The following is a 17858-nucleotide window of genomic DNA, read 5'->3' on the forward strand; positions in this document are numbered from 1 at the left end:
CCAATGACAAAACGGGCGGCAGCAGTAACAATAACACTAACATTACTGAAAGAATCCCTCCTTCACCGACCCCCACCCTCCTCACCAGGAACACCACCCAACATCACCACCGCTACCATTAACAAAGCCATCACCACCACCACCACCCTCACCACCACCACCACCACCACCACCACCACCACCATCACCACCACCACCACCACCACCACCACCGACCACAACCTGAACAATAACAAAAACCAGCAGACTTGTCATTACAGCAGTCATTTACTGCAGAACACTTTGAAAAACATCATTTAAGAATGTCACAGTAAAGCTACTCTATCCATGACCTTCACCACAGAACTACAATAACAACAACATCAACAAACCAGACTGAAATATCGACTAACAACTGTTAAGAGTCGGAGAAAACGCGGAGATACGGAAAATTTATTGAGAAATTGGAGTAAATTAGAGAAGGTAAGATTTTCATTTTGTTTTTTGTTTTTTTTTGTTTTTCGTTGCGCGACTTCTCAGACAAAGGAATATAAAAACCACAAGTCTCATATATTCACACACAGGAACGCCTGTATAAACACACAGACACACACACACACACACACACACAGACACACATGTGCGCGCACACGCAGAAAAATGGGTTAAACTTTCACTACAGCTGTTTCAGACGCGCTTTTCGTTGATAAATAATTCAGGGCCAATTTAAATATCACATCTTGTATTTTCTCTCCGAACAAAATTTTATATATATAGATGCACACACAGAGACACACATACACTCACATATACGCACACACATGCATGTACATATATATATACATATGTGTGTGTGTGTGTGTGTGTGTGTGTGTGCGTAGAGGCGCAATGGCCCAGTGGTTAGAGTAGCGGACTCATGGTCGTAGGATCGTGGTTTCGACTCCAAGACCGGGCGTTGTGAGTGTTTATAGAGCGAAAACACGAGGCTCCGGCAAGGATTGGTGGCGAAACCTGCTGTACTCTTTCACCACAACTTTCACTCACTCTATCTTCCTGTTTCTCTGGTACCTGTATTGTCACATTCTATGGCACGCTGAATCTCCCGGAGTACTACGTTAAGGGTACACGTGTCTGTGGAGTGCTCAACCACTTGTACCTTAATTTCACAAGCAGGCTGTTCCGTTGATCGGATCAAGTGGAAACCTTGTCGTCCTGAGGTATTTTTCGATGTTATTATTATTATTATTATTATTATTATTATTATTATTATTATTATTATTATTGCTCAGTTCACTGCTTGGGATCGAACTCGGAATCTTGGGGTTCGTAGCCTGCGCTCTTAATCACTAGGCACCTGATGAAGGATGGAGGGTATATCAGCCGAAACGTTAACAACAAACAAGATGAGGACGAATATCCGTCGAATGTAAATAATGTAAATAATGTAAATAATGTACGTAATTCCTTATCTCTTTTAGTCGAGTTAACGGTTCCTTATGAAGATAACATGGACGCCACTCGGGCTCGAAAGATTGACCGTTATGTAAACCTCCTCGAGGAATGTGAAGACGCAGGTTGGAATGCGGACCTTTTTCCAATCAAAGTTAGATGTAGAGGGTTTGTTGGACACAGTGTGAGACGACTGCTGTTATCGTTAGGCCTAACTCATCGTAAGGTAAATACCACCATGACCAATATCCAAACGACAGTGGAAAAGGCTAGCCACTGGATTTGGTTAAAAAGAGACGATGAGCGATGGCTAGGAGAATATTGAGCTTTATTTAATAACCAGTTGATCTAGCAAGCGGGGCTTCATATCAGTGAGTGGGGGCGGCGGATCACATTGATGGGCAATCAGCTGGTAAAATGTGTTGTATCTGCAATCCAAAAACGTCAGCCTTGTGTCACGCTGAATTTCCTTGAGAACTGCTTTAAGTGTCCACGAATCTAAGGTGTACTCAGCAAACGTTTACGTTAAATTCAGATTAGGCTGTTCCGTTGATCGTATCAATCGGAAGGGTCATCGTTGTAACCGACGGTGAACCAGGCTATATACGTTGCTCTAATGTTCTGTAATCTTACTAAACGTGGTATCAACAACGGGCATAATACAATTTTCCTCTTGATAATATCTGTGCATATGTGGTCGATGACACTGTTCCCAATATGTGTTCCTTAAAAGGGCGGCGAGCAGAAACGTTAGCACGCTGGGCGAAATGCTTAGCGGTATTTCGTCTGCCGTTACGTTCTGAGTTCAAATTCCGCCGAGGTCGACTTTGCATGTCATCCTTTCGGAGTCGATTAAATAAGTACCAGTTACGCACTGGGGTCGATGTAATCGACTTAATCCCTTTGCCTGATCTTGTTTGTCCCCTCTACAAAGTCTTCAATACTAACACATTATAATAAACATGATGCTATGCCAAATAGGAAAGCAACCATAATATGTATAATACAAACAGAAAATTCTTAAAACTAGAACCCTCTCCTCAGAGCATTAAATGTGGAACCCTTCAGCAAGACACTTTACACTTCTAAATATCAATCTGTTAGAATTTGATTATGAATGGAACAGCCAATGAGTAAAAGTGTCATAGTAAAATTCTAAAGCATCTCCTCAATGTTGATGACTTATATGTCAATGTCCTTATAAAGAAGCTGATAACAATAAAATTAATTCCATTCTCTGGACTCAGACATTTAGCCCAGAATTATTGATAGAAATATTTGGATTTTATGAAACTCATAACATGCAACAAAAAGAAATGTAGGAGGAAATTTAAAACGTTTATTGCAGGAAACTCAGAGTAATATTCTCAAATGTACTCCATAGAGGAAATGAAATAATCGTTATAAATACACTACTAGTGCCATTTTTATAATTTAAGTCATAGCTCTAACTTCAGCATAGTTATACATGAAGTAGCTTAAAGCACATTAAAAGAAAATCGGTGAACCACTAAGACCCTGCCGAAACACTTCTAAATAGGCTGATATAGAAAGAATAGAATTATTTGGCAAAGAGGACTGACGAGACCTAATACAATGTCTCCTCTCCTCTTTCTTAGCAACATGGCGGCAAAGAAATGCCTGGAGGCAAGCGAAAGGAAACGATTAGACGTCTTATGGGAGAACGGACACAAACTTCTCACTCTGTTTCCTCACTCATTCATTTTCGTTTTAAACACACGCACACACACGAACACACCCACACACACCCACACACACACACACCAACACAATACACGCACACACGCACGCACATATATATACACACATTGTGCGATTTAAATTTAAATTGCATGATATCATATAATATTATTTAGAACTCTGTACGTATTCCTACAAATGAAAAGAGAAACTGTGTGAATATTATAAGCCAATTACTTTTCACTGTTGGCCTCCCATAGAAACTTCACAGTAAATATAGTAAATTAGAAGGAAAGATTCTTCCTAAATATTTAATTATTCAATAATTTTGGAGCATTCTCACCTGGTTTTTCTCTCTCGTACTTTCTTTCTCCACATATTTCTCATTAGAAACAAAACACGGTTAATGTAGGAAAAAGACAAAGAAAAGTACAGCCATCTCAGTATCAAGTGAGTTCACCTTTAGGGCCCAGACACTTACGCCCATCGGTTGAGCTTACTGCGGCCATGCTGGAGCACTGCTTTTAGTCGAACAAATCGACCTCAAGACTTATTCTTTGTACTTATTCTATCGGTCTCTTTTGCCGAACCGCTAAGTTACGGGGACGTGAACACACCAACATCGGTTGTCAAGCGATGGTGGGGGTACAAACACAGACACACAAGCATACACACACACACACACACACATACATATATATATATTTATTTTTATACGACATATGTGTGTGTGTGTGTGTGTGTGTGTGTGTGTGTGTGTGTGTGTGCGTGTACATGTATATACAAGAAAATCCACTCACAAGGCTTTGGTCGGCCGAGGCTAAAGTAGCAGACACTTGCCCAAGGTGCCACGCAGTGGGACTGAACCCGAAACCATGTGGTTGGTAAGCAAGCTACTTACCACACAGCCGCTCCTACGCCTATGAAAACATATAACTTTCTTTTCAAAATATATAAACACTACATTGTGCGTGTCTGTTTGTTTGAGTGGCCTCGCTATTTTGTCTTATATTCGCTACATTAACCGTGCATGTTTTGTTTATAGTGAGAAATATGTGGCTTTGGAGAGTTGACTCTTCTTTCTAGCATAGCTTGTATATATTTTTTATACCCTAAATTGTGTGTGTGTGTGTGTGTGTGTGTGTGTGTGTGTGTGTGTGTGTGTGTGTGTGTGTGTGTGTGCATGTATATACAAGGAAATAAATACAACCTGGAATATTATTGAACAGAAGAGAAAAAGATAAAATAAACAGAAAGTTGTTGTCCGAGGGTATATAACAGAAAAGAAAATGGAAAAAATTGAGAAATCAATTAGAATCAGTCGTGGGCAATTTCGGTAGATAATCCATTTCTCATCACCTGTCACAATTTGCTTGAAAAAAGGCGCATTTTCATTCCGTTTATAAAGCGAATCACAGATGGAAATGTAATCCAAACGGTTCTTCTCACTCAACTCATGTGGTACCCAAACATCGTAGCGATTTGTGTGCCCAAGCTTTACTAGGTGCTCATGAACGACGGATTTTGATAGGTTGAGGCTTTCTGCCAATTCTCGGGTTGTGAAATGTGGGTTATTCTCAATTAATGACTTGATTTGGTCATCATCTGTAGTGGATGGTCTGCCTGATCGCTCTTTATCAATAAGGCTACAATCTCCAGCTCGGAACCTTGCGAACCACTTCCGTACAATTCTTTCGGATAAAGAAGCATCACTGTAAACTGTGCATATTTCTTTGGTTGCTTGTGAGGCATTTTTTTCCTTTACGGAAAAAGAAAGGCATCAAGTGTCGGAAATGAACTTTCTTATCTTCCATTTTAATGGGTTACAGAATTAACATAGGTTACAGGAACATAAACCTTCTTCCACGAAAAGATAGCTTAAACTGTACTCTAAATGGAGGTGTAGTCAAATCTTTTTTTATGGTCTCAAACATGTTCTAAAATAAGTCGAAAGGTAAGCTACTATAAATCGGCACGAACTTTCCGGACAGCCCAATATATATATATATATATATATATATATATTAAATCTCTGAACGAGGTATTATATATATATATATGCATATATGCATTGTTACATTTCGGGACGGTCTTTTGTTTTTTGCTTGTTTGCCAAATAAACACACGCATTATATATTCATTTTTCACTCGTTTATCACTGTTCTTATTCTAACTCATGCCCATTGTCCAGAAATCTTTCGTCATACATCTGTGACCTCCTCAGCGACACTTAGCGTCTCCGTGTATGCTCCTACTCCGCTTATTCTGCACGACATCACATCAGGAATCTTGCAGCACAGATTCATAAAGATACATTTAGTATATGTTACGTCGTTTGTTTATATATGTCTTTAATTTATCAAGTAATGGGATGCAACACACACCGAATTTGTATTAACAAGTAAGTTTATATATATATATATATATATATATATATATACATACATATATATATATAATTCTATGCATATATGGGTACAGGACGTCACAAACAGTAAACAGCATGAAATACCAAAACAAATGAGTTGAATACGCAAACGAGAGAAACAAATGGAAAACAGGACAAGTAACATAAATAACGACCCTTCATCAGTTGTAGGCTGCCTTCTCTACTCCTCTTTTCGAGCATTGAACGACAATATGTGTATATATATATATATATATATATATATATATATATATAAGCAAAGTAGCTAGTCAAGAAAATCTCTGTAAGAGATGATTAAAGTAACGTTTGCTACCACTTAAACGAAGCTGTTCCGTAGGACATTACTGCTATTTTTACTCCGTTCTCTAGTGGTATTTATCGTATGCTTTCATAATTTACCACGAAGGTTTGTGGTCTGTGTAACTAGTGACTTTTAAAATGATAGAGAATGATTTGGGGAATTCATTCAGTACTTAGCCGATAGTTCGAAACACCTGAGAAGATTTGTAAGGGCGTTACACACCTCTCTTCTACCGACTAGCTCTTCACTAACCCATCGTGTATCTATGATACCCTTCCAATCTCTCACTGGCACCAAAGAGCGTGATGTTCGAAGAAACACTCTAAATTCCTTCTCTAACCCTAACCCTAACCCTAATCCTAACCCATTCCTGTAGGGGCTTTGACGGTTACTATTCGGAAAATATGGCCTTCAGTAGTGGTCACGGCCAGCACTACTTATTTATGTTCTGAGTCCAGGAAGAGTCCATATTGCGAATTTTAGGTCTTTCCTAAAGAAAACAGCCTCTAAACCTCCGGTTTCCCTGTTAGTTAATTACTTAAGAGCAATCCGTCGTTTACGACGACGAGGGTCCCAGCTGATGCGATCAATGGAACAGCCTTGCTCATGAAATTAACGTTCAAGTAGCTGAGCATTCCGCAGACACGAGTAGCCTTAACCTAGTTCTCAGGGAGATTCAGCATGACACAGAGTGTGATAAGACTGGCCCCTTTGAATTACTGGTACAACTCATTCTTGCCAGCTGAGTGGACTGGAGCAACGTGAAATAAAGGGTCTTGCTCAAGGACACAACGCGTCGCCGGGAATTGAACCCACCACCTTACGATCGTAAAACAAATGCCCTAAATACTAAGCCACGCACCTTCATAGTTAATTACTTAACTACACAAGCGCATACATGTATGCTTAGACGCATTCACCGACGTGCGAGCAAACTAATTAAGAGAACAGAGAAGCGCAGCAAAATCGTCGACGACATTCGGAGTGAATTATGATAGGAAAATAAAATATGACGAAGGATGAATAGAAACAACTTTTTGGTCGTCAACTTTCGTAAACATTGTTTAACACTTTTTGTAATAAATGACAGAATGTTTCATAAAAGATAATGTATCGTGTAGTTTTATATAGCGATTACTGTGTTTGTATGAGAGACTGCTGAAACTCTGCCGAATAACCTCCTTTTCACGCCTAAGTAACTTTTCAACGGAAGGAAGAACACAAATGAGATGATGATATCAATGTTAATTGCGTTATACTAGACGTGATGATGTCCATGTATTAAAATAACATTCTTGGATTTATCTACACTTTATCTTAAACGATTCCTTATATTTTACTCGTGAATAAGCACATAGACACAGGTATAGGCCTGTGTGCGCGCACACATTCACACATCCACGCGCACGTACACATAACATAAACGCAAATGAACTAATATACATGCCTATGCACCTCTGGCATACACACTAAAACTCACATAAAAACACATAAAGGTCACCCAACCACACACACACACACACACACACACACACACACACACACACACACACACACATACATACATTCACACCACGCACACATCCACAAACTCGCATATGACACACATAAATGTTTCCAAAAAGCCACTCATCCTACGTAACGAGCGAATATTCATTATTAGAGTCCAATTATTCTTTCACCTAGTTCTAGCTGTTTTCCTAGATTTGTGACAGTTTAGCAATTGCAAACATTATTTTCCGTCGACATTCAAAAATTTCCTGATAAAACTTAAGTGACACCAAAAGTAGGACAGGAAAAACTTCAGAACGTGGAAACATCAAAATAGGACAGTAAAATTTATAAAGAAGAACGCAGAAGTATACAATTAGCCACAGCTATCACAATCTTAGTGAAAGTATCAAAATCTTATAAAGCACAAAATGTATGTCACACGATATACCACATATGAATATATACCACGTATATTGTATGATATATGACAATATACCACGTATATCAATACTACTGAAAGTGGTGGCCCGTGGACTGGTGCCAGTCCGCGAGCCATCAGCTGCCGGTACGCGGCGAGTTTCCAGAAAAGAAAGAAACATTATAAAATGCTTATAAAATGCTTATATAATATTGTATTGTTTGTTTACAAAATAAATATACCATAAAAGAAAATTGTCAGCTTTTATTATATTCATTATATATATTGTTTCCGATATAAATTAATATTACTAAGAAATATTACCGGTCCCTGGCAAGACGTATATTACATACCATATTACAATATGCCAGAATATATTCTGTTTTACTCTAGGCACAAGGCTCGAAATTTTGGATGAGGAAGTCGATTAGATCGACCTCACTACGCAACTGGTACTTAATTTATCGACTCCAAAAAGATGAAAGGCAAAGTCGACATTGGCGGAATTTGAACTCAGAACGTAAAGACAGACAAAATACCGCTATGCATTTCGCCTGGAGTGCTAAAGATTCTGCCAGCTCACCACCTTAATATACTAGAATATATCATATTATATATCTCTTCATATATTACAAAATATCATTAATAGATTCCTATAACATATATAATATATCATGCTAGAATATTATGTTATGTATTACGTAATATATCACATATCACAATATATATACATTGCAATTTAAGACTCTGATATATTTCCTAATATGTTAAGGTTGCATAACGAATTATGGTGTCCCTGCCAGCAATAATTATCTACGTACCAGTTGCCAGAAATGTGTTTGGATATGTAAAAGTTGGATATGTAAAATTGCGTTAAACCGCTACATTTGGTGGCCATGAAGCAATACGTTGGTGAAACGGGAGCAATCAAGTCCTCAAATATGCATCTACTTTCATTACCTATTTTTCTGTCTTCGATCGCATTGTAGACGTATTCATATACGAAACATCATAACTTTCAGCGATGGCTCTAGTTTCTATAGAAATCTGAAGAGATTATCATTTGGTAATCACTAATTATAAAGTTCTGTTGCGACATAAAACGATCAGCCGCAATTAACCAGACAGTAATTAACAAGTTGACGACAAGTAAATTGTATCTATAAAATGTTCTTGTTAGGACATGTTAGTCAAAGCAGATATTTGTGGATGTTTGTTCTGAGATCTTGAATCAGATATTTTTTTTTTTTTTTTGAAAATGCTCCTATAATTCCTCAGGAACAGTAAACTTTAATACTTGTAGCTACTGTTGTTGTTGTTGTTGTTGTTCCTCTTCTTCTTCTTCTTCTTCTTCTTCTTCTTCTTCTTCTTCTTCTTCTTCTTCTTCCTCTTCTTCTTCTTCTTCTTCTTCTTCTTCTTCTTCTTCTTCTCCTTCTTCTTCTTCTTCTTCTTCTTCTTCTTCCTCTTCTTCTTCTTCTTCTTCCAGCAATGGTAGAGGGAAAATTTCCGACAGAAGCTCTAAACTTGGAAATTTCACTGAAAATTATTAAATGTTTCGGTTTTAACTTCCCTTTAAATGAATTTACTTAAAACTATTCTTAAACTGAATTATCAAATATATAATTTAAACCGATTTAGTATTTCATTTGTCTATTACAGAGTGACGGTGAGAGAGAAAAGAAGGTATGGAGAGAGAGGTATATACTCCCTTATTCTTCTTTCAATCCACACACAAATGCAAAGAGAATTGCATCAACGTCTCTTGCATAATTCTTCCAAATTATACGGAAGCAGAGTTCACAAATGATGTGATGATGTTCAAGCTTTACTAATGATATTAGTGGCTTTCAACTAAGCATCGAACAATTGATATTTCAGAAGCGTGGCAAAGTTCTGCTCCTTTGCAAACCACATTTTGGACATTTTGGTTAGAAACTGGGTTTGGTCCACTATTTTGGCAAGGGAATATGCCATCATTAAGGACTATGGTTTGTCAGCTTTAGGCCATATAGTTAGAAACATTTATACAGGTACAATGATTTTGACCACCATAGAACAGAGAGTGAAGAATGAAGAGTGCAAAGAATAGTGATGCTCTGTTTACCAAAATCAGAAACAAAGATAAAATCATAGTTTTGGGGTGATAGAATTAATTCGGTGCTTTATTATCGTGGCCAAGTAGCACCGCTCTTTTATTCTAATATAATTTAGAAATATCAGTTTATTACAATATGTTTTTTTTTAAATCTATAATTATGTTAATTTTTTCTTGTGATTGTTTCCCTGTCTTAATTACGTATTCCTTTACATTTTTTTATCATCAGATGTCTGCTAAATCGGGAAGTTACACTCTACCAAACGAAGATGGCAAAACGATAAGAGAATGTCCGCAGACTTCAAAAACGCAACTGCTGTCCACAGATTTCAGTCCAGCAGAAAATGGGAATGATAAATATGTAAACAAAGGTTTTGAAGAAGATCCACCCCCGCTAAATTGTGATGTAAACAACAGCATCAATACAAACGACAGATCATGTTCAAACGTTGAAGATTTTGTTGCTGAATGTGGCATATCAAGTTGTAAACCTCAAATATTGCAGATTTGTGCTAACTTGTCCTGTTTTACAGCAACCTACAGCTTTGCCGCTTTACTAACACAAACACTCAGTGTTTATCTCACATCTCAGATCACATCAATAGAGAAGCAATTTGGGTTTAATAGTTCCCAAATAGGGATTATACTGAGTGGCAATGACATTGGTTTCCTCACTACAGTACTTTTCGTCAGTCATTTTGCCAGGCGAACTCACATTCCCAGATTTCTTGGTGCTTCCACATTTCTCTTTGGATTGTCTGGTTTAGTTTGTTGTTTCATATATTTCGTCAACCATAAACCTCGAATGGTAAGCGAAGGGATGGTCAGTTTGTCTAACCACACAGCCAACATCAATGAGATCGCCGTGTGTAATTCTACCACAGAAACTAACGATATGTCATCGAACTGTTTAAGTGAAAATGCCAACCAATATGCCAGCCAAACTGAGAAGGCTTTCATCGTGTTCATGGTCGGAATGGTGATACAAGGTGTTGCCAAGTCACCTCGCACTTCACTAATCACAGCGTTTGTTGACAACAATGTCAAGGACAAGTCGAAAACCGCACTGTTCATGGGTAGGTAAATCAAAATGTTTACAGTCTGCAATTCTACTCGTTTCACACGTTTTTTTCTGCAGACAATAAACTATAGCATGTATGAAAAAGAGCTGGTTTCTAACCTTGATCCAAGGCTCCTTTATTGGAAATTCAACGTCAACAACAGGGTACTTTTCTTTGTTTGTATGTATGCATGCATGTATATGCTAAAACTTGCATTTTTTGTTTTATATATGTATTCCCATGCATATAGTTGTATATCTAGAAATGCTCATATATACATAAATCAAAAACTTCAGGAGAGTTTTACAGAATTTTACAGTTCAAATGATGGATTGGATCTGTAGTTTTCGAATTAGCTTTCTCCTTTCTGGTTTTGAGAAGCCTAATTTATGAAGATCGGTATTTAAGCAGTGTTTTACATATCTCATGGCCTCAATAATTACAGGTATAAACGTGAACTTGTAATCTGGATTGAGTAACTGCAGATTTCTCAATAATTCATTGTAGGTATTCTCATTTTCACTGTTCTTCAGCTTTATGGTATCATTCACAGGTCAACTAATTTCCACATCTGTACTCAGTTTTTATTCTCTATCCCAAATCATTATATCAGGTCTGTTGTCCTTACGTATGTGCATATGTATGTATGTATGTTTGTATGTATGTATGTATGTATGTATTTATCTATCTATGTGTATATGTATATACATACACATATAAACATTCATAAATACATTCTTCACTTCCCTTCTAACTCTGCTCATCTCTCTCCATCTCTGCTCTTGCCTCTCTCTCTCAATCTCCTTCTCTCTCTCTCTCTCTCTCTCTCTCTCTCTCTCTCTCTCTGTATATATATATATATATATATATATATATATATATATATATATATATATATACGTGTGTGTGTGTGTGTGTGTGTGTGTGTGTGTGTGTGTGTGTGTGTGAAGGTGCATGGCTTAGTGGTTCGGGTATTCAGCTCGCGATCATAAGGTCGTGAGTTCAATTCCCGGCGACGCATTTTGTCCTTGAGCAAGACACTTTATTTCACGTTGCTCCAGTCCACTCGTCTGGCAAAAATGAGTAGTTCCTGTATTTCAAAGGGCCGCCCTTGTGTCACGCTGCATAACCCTGAGAACTACACAAAGTGTACACGTGTCTGTGGAGTGCTCAGCCACTTGCACGTTAATTTCACAAGCAAGCTGTTCCGTTGATCACATCTGCTGGGATCCTCATCGTCGTAACCGACGGAGTGCTCATATATACGTAGCGGCGGAGCTGGCAGAGACGTTTGCACGCCGGGCGAAATCTTTACCGGTATTTTGTCTGCCGTTACGTTCTGAGTTCAAATTCCGCCGAAGTCGACTTTGCCTTTCATCCTTTTGGGGTCGATTAAATAAGTACCAGTTTCGCACTGAGGTCGATGTAATCGACTTAATCCCTTTGTCTGTCTTTGTTTGTCCCCTCTATGTTTAGCCCCCGGTGGGCAATAAAGAAATAAATATATGTATATAGATAAATAGAGAGAGAGAGGGGGTAGAGAAAGATGGAGAGAGGAAGAGAGACTGAGAGAGATAGATAGATCTTCATCGTTTCGGCGATTTCATTCAGTTATTAAATCAAATGTATTACCTGTTCATTGAATGAACCTGTAAATGGGTGGCTGAGTATTCCTCATACACATGTACTTTCAATGCAATACTTTGGAAGAATTGCGTGACAGTGTATAAGGCTGCGTCTTTTTCAATTAGTCACAGTCCAAGCGACGGAGGCGTCTATAGAGCGATTGTCTGCTAAAATGAGAACGTATTTCAGAAGAAAATTGGATTGTGTAAAAACCATTATTTTCTTTTACCCAAACAGCTTCTACAACATAATTTCAATGACATAATTTCATCCGGGATTCGAAATTCCATTCCACAATTGTTATCTTGTTCTATAACCCGGCTTAATGACTATTTTTGTAATCACTTTCTGATGTGGATACCGTTTAGGTCAAATCTGACTTTTTAACCCAGGAAATAATCGGGTCTTATGTTTATGTTAGATAACAATATTATTTTTATTAACCCTTTGGACTGATGGATTAGCCTAGTCTTTAGAGTATCGTCTAAATGCCTCCTTACAAGTCTTTATCTTCTCAGTTCAAATCCCGCCGAGATTCGCTGTGCTCTTCATTCTCTTAGGGCTTATAAATTAAAATAAAATAACGGCTAGGCTTCCCTTCACACAAATATCTCCAGTCATATCCTGCCTGCGTGAGAACAAGAACATGTCAATTGACAGAATCATTAGAGCATCGGGCGAAATGCTTTGCTGTAATTGTTCCAGTTCTTTGGTTTCTGAATTCAAAAACCGCTGAGATCAGCATTGTTTTGCATTCCTCCTATGAAATAACTACCAGTCGAGTACTGGGTCATTGGTGTTGTCTCAACCCTCTTCCTCTCTAAAATTTCAGGTTTTCTGCCTATGTTAGGAACTTATTATGCGGGAATGGCAGAATCTTTAAAGTCCAGGAAGAAATATTTCGCTGATTTCTTCTGGCTCTTCACGGTCTACATTCAAATCCCAATAATGATAAAAGTCAACTTTGACTTGTTTTCCTACGGGATCGATAAACATACCAATCAATACCATTCAGTAGCTCCGTTACCTTCTTTTCAAATTTCGTTGCTTTCATATTTGCCATCCATTCTTTTGTGGAATCTGTTTTATGCATTTCATTAATTACTCAACCTCCTTTCGTAAAGATGCACTTGATCAATAGAAGCTGATATTATTGCTGTGACAGATCAATCATTTCAGTTATTTCTCTTGAAGGTTTCATTGTGACTATGGGAATATTCGGACCTTCAATGGCGTTCCTGCTTGGAGGAGTTTTTAGTAGACTTCCAGTGGATTTGAAAGGTAAGTTCAAGATGACTCATGGTCGAAAATTAAAATATAACATTGTTTTCAAAAAGAACAGAGATCTACTGCACCATAGCGAACAATAAACTGAGAGAAATCAGAATTATTTTAGCTATTTTTTTAGCCACTTTTCTAAATGCTACTTTCCTAAAACATATAATTGTCCAACCATACCTTTTTAGTCTCTTCAATGCCCTCTCCCTTTTTAGCTTTATCAGTCAACACATCACTGAATCTCCGTCCACATCTCTGCTTTTATGAGTGATAATACGGTTAATTATACGTTAAGCAACCGTATTAAAAATTCTCATTAATTAGCTGCATAAATTAGTCAAATTAAGTAGCAGCATTAAAATCATTCATTTGAAACCAGACAAAATGCCCCGATGTAGTCTTTAAAACCTGTTAGAAATAGCAGCTAAATCTTTCTTAAATCGCTCGCCATTGTCCAAAAAAAGTGGTGAAGAGACTGGATGTCTATTGGTGAGAACCAATGAAATAACCACCACCACCACAACAACAACAACAAAACCAACGTAACAATGGGATCGCTGTCTTATTCCTGACAGTTTCTGACGGTAGACTGCCAATAGTTGCAATTAATATAAAGTGTTACTGACTATGGTAAACAAAACTGCTTTTTCTACAAGGTCTCTAATTTCGTTAGGATGGGATGGTATGGGGTGTCACTACGATGATGCGACTTCACGCACACTATTACTATAAAGTGAATAAAAAGGTTTCAGACCGTACCAAATGGTAAGTGCATAATGAGACAGTGTTGAATAGATGAGTCCTGGCTGGCCAGACATAACTCCCGTTGTCCTGACTTCATTTCACTTCTAGATCAAGGCAGACTTTCACGAGAAAATGAGAAGACACTCCCAACTCACCTTCTCTGAAATTTAATTCAAGTTAAATCCAGTGCAAATCGGCACTTACAATTTTCAAGTCATGTGATGTTAGGGAAGTGCAAAACAGCTGATAATATTTTGGACTTCAAGCTGTAATGAAGGACCTCACACAAGTTAGTACGATGAGAAATTGGAAGACGGCTGGCTCGGAACCAGTTCAGGGAAGTGGTTCAAAGTTTTCACGAATTGACATCCTAAACTACAAAAACTCCTTCAAGGGCGTGCACATCAAGGAATTATATCAGAATGGATGGTCAAAGGAAGAATAGTGTTGATTCGAAAGGATTCATCCAAGGGTACTGTGGCCTGTAACTATCGTCTGATTGCTTGTTTACATATTGATGCTGAAGCTTATAACAGGAAACGACGAAAGGCAAAGTCGACCTCGGCGGAATTTGAACTCAGAACGGAAAGACAAACGAAATACCGCTAAGTATTTCGCCCGGTGTGCTAACGTTTCTGCCAGCTCGCCGCTTTCACTTAAAAAAATATTGGCGGATAAAGTATCAGACATTGAAGTACAACACAAGACATTAACTTACAAAATCTGATATTAAAGAATAACAGTGTACTCTGAATAGACCTTAAAGTATAATACATGACATTACTGAACAAAACTAGACATTAAAGTACCATAGTGAAGTTATCAATACACAAAGACAATTCAAATATCGCCTGTTATATAACAACTAAATCATTCGAATATGTATTTCATTCCAGATATTGGTTTGACCCCCAAAGATCCCCGTTGGATTGGTGCCTGGTGGCTGGGATTCGTCGTTTTCGGCATCGGTTCCCTCATTTTCAGCATTCCCATATTCTTCTTCCCAAGAAACTTCCGAAAACAAACCATTGAATACCACGATGACAAGGGCCTGATGTGTAAAGTGAAAGGTTTGTATTGTTAGAGATCCTACAATTATTTACGACCACTTATATCTCTTGATATTAATCGTTGCTGTGAGGCACAATATTACCATATTTGAGTAAACATGAAACTTTGTGAAGGGCATTGATTTAGAAAGAAATAAAACAGTACGTTTAGAGCATTATTTGTACTCTAATTAACAAATTGCAGATGTTTTGAAAGCCACCTGGGTTGAACTTCATGATTCATTGGCTATGAAAAATAGAGAGGCCTGATACTCCACCTTAAGGGAGCCCGATACCATTGACAATGGCTCCATCTTTGTGTAGAATCATAAGGCAACGTTTTATATCCCAACGTCTATTGTACATACACAAGAGACAAACGAAGCCATAAAGAAGTTATGTTCTTACTACAACAGCCAAATCGTATGGGAAATAAGTGAAAGCGTCTTCAGGAACATGTTAACATGAGCAATATAGTTCTGAATACTCTATATGAACATGAAAGACAGGCTAATTACAAGTAGAAGACCTTTTGTCTGAGGTCTGCTTCTTTGAAGTTTGCAGGAGATCATCAAGAAAATTATATAAAATGGTTAACTTAATTAATTCCAATCAGTGTATGATAATTATAAAATCATCTCATGCTTCAAATAGTTTGTATTTTATCACAGAGGTTTGGATGAAGAATAATTATTAAATTTAGGAATATATACCTGTGTGTGTGTGTGTGTGTGTGTGTGTGTGTGTGTGTGTGTGTGTGCAAGTAAATATATGGATATATATATATATATATATATATACAGAGAGAGAGAGAGAGACAGACAGACAGACAGAGAGTTAGATAGATAGATAGATAGATAGATAGATAGATAGATAGACAGATAGATAGACAGACAGACAGACAGACAGACAGACACACACACACACACACATATATATATATATATATATATATATATATATACACATATGAATAACAATAACATGGTAAATGAAATTCTGTTGATTGGTTTGTTTCTTCGTAAATGAAAAGGAAGAAGAAAATGTTATTGTGAGAATCTACTAAAGAAACTTTTGTTAATGTTTGTATTTACTTTGGAAACCTTTTTCGTTGTAGCTTTTCCCAAGTCACTCTGTCGTTTGACGAGATCACCTGTCTACGTTCTGTCTCTCTTGGCTGTGTGTGTACTGCTGTTTGGAATATCAGGTTCTCTTACCTTTACACCAAAATATATTGAACATCAATTTACTACACCTGCATGGAAGACAAACGTTATACTTGGTAAGCGGTTTATCTTTCTGTTGTTTTTACTTTTTCTTGGTTTTGTTTTCAATTTCAACTGATAAGGAAGTACTGACTGAGAATTGATGCCTGTAGAGTATGTAAAGAATTATAACAATACTATGTGGCTACTATGCATTTGTTAGTTTTGTGAGAGAATAGTACGTCTGCATGTCTATGGCTGTCTGTGTGTGTGCTTGCATTTATGTATATATGCGCGTCTTTGTGCGTAAGATTGTGTATTTTTCTGTGTGTATGTGTACGTGTGTGTTTTTGTATATTAGTGTATATGTTTTCGTTTCTGCATACGCACATGTGTTTATGTATGTGTATATGTGTATATGTGTATGCATGTGTATACGGGTACATGTGTATGCTTGTGTATTTATATATTTATATGGGAGAGAGAGAGGGGGTAAAGAAAGAGACATAGAGACAGAGATGTGTGTGTATGTATGAGAATGGTAACACTGCTGTACATTTGTATATATGGCAAAGAGGACAGAGGTAGAGTATTCCACAGAGGCTTAAAACTTGGGAAAGCTATTCAAAAGTTACCACGAGCCATCCTACATGACAGTTGTTAAATATTGAAATAAATATTTGATTTAATTTTTACGTAGATACAAAGCCATGCATTTTGGTCGGTGAAATCAGTCGATAATACCGATTAAAGTATTTGACCAAAACTTATTTTATCGACACCCGAAACTCAGTAGATGCCGGAGAGATTTGAACTCAGACGCTAAAAGCCGTACTTAGCTACCACAGACACTTTGATCGAAGCTCTAACGGTTTTACTAATCTACGAGATTAGACTAATCTTGCTAAGACTTCATGGCATTGGCAGATATTTTACCATTGCTCCACGGCACAAAAATATTCAATAGCAATATTCTTAAACAGGATAACAGTCATACAACCAAACTTTAAAAAAAATAATAATTATAAAA

At 37.4% G+C, this 17858-nt stretch overlaps 1 protein-coding gene across 2 annotated transcripts in view; it reads left to right on the plus strand.

Annotated features, from left to right (window-relative positions):
- Window positions 1-253: 253 nt before the first annotated feature.
- The window catches only part of LOC106872851 (solute carrier organic anion transporter family member 2A1), a 45732-nt gene continuing 28127 nt past the window's right edge, over window positions 254-17858 (plus strand). Inside the window, exons 1-6 of one of the 2 annotated variants that reach the window (XM_014919985.3) lie at window positions 254-462; window positions 9430-9467; window positions 10095-10941; window positions 13747-13833; window positions 15471-15644; window positions 16741-16905. In XM_014919985.3, the coding sequence (XP_014775471.1) occupies window positions 9456-9467; window positions 10095-10941; window positions 13747-13833; window positions 15471-15644; window positions 16741-16905 (1285 nt within the window). In that variant the 5' untranslated portion in view covers window positions 254-462; window positions 9430-9455. The remainder of the gene's footprint in view (window positions 463-9429; window positions 9468-10094; window positions 10942-13746; window positions 13834-15470; window positions 15645-16740; window positions 16906-17858) is intronic. The other variant, XM_014919986.2, reaches the window with a different exon arrangement.

Source organism: Octopus bimaculoides, chromosome 3 (assembly GCF_046866305.1).
Source record: "Octopus bimaculoides isolate indiv1 chromosome 3, ASM4686630v1, whole genome shotgun sequence".
NCBI lineage: Eukaryota > Metazoa > Mollusca > Cephalopoda > Octopoda > Octopodidae > Octopus > Octopus bimaculoides.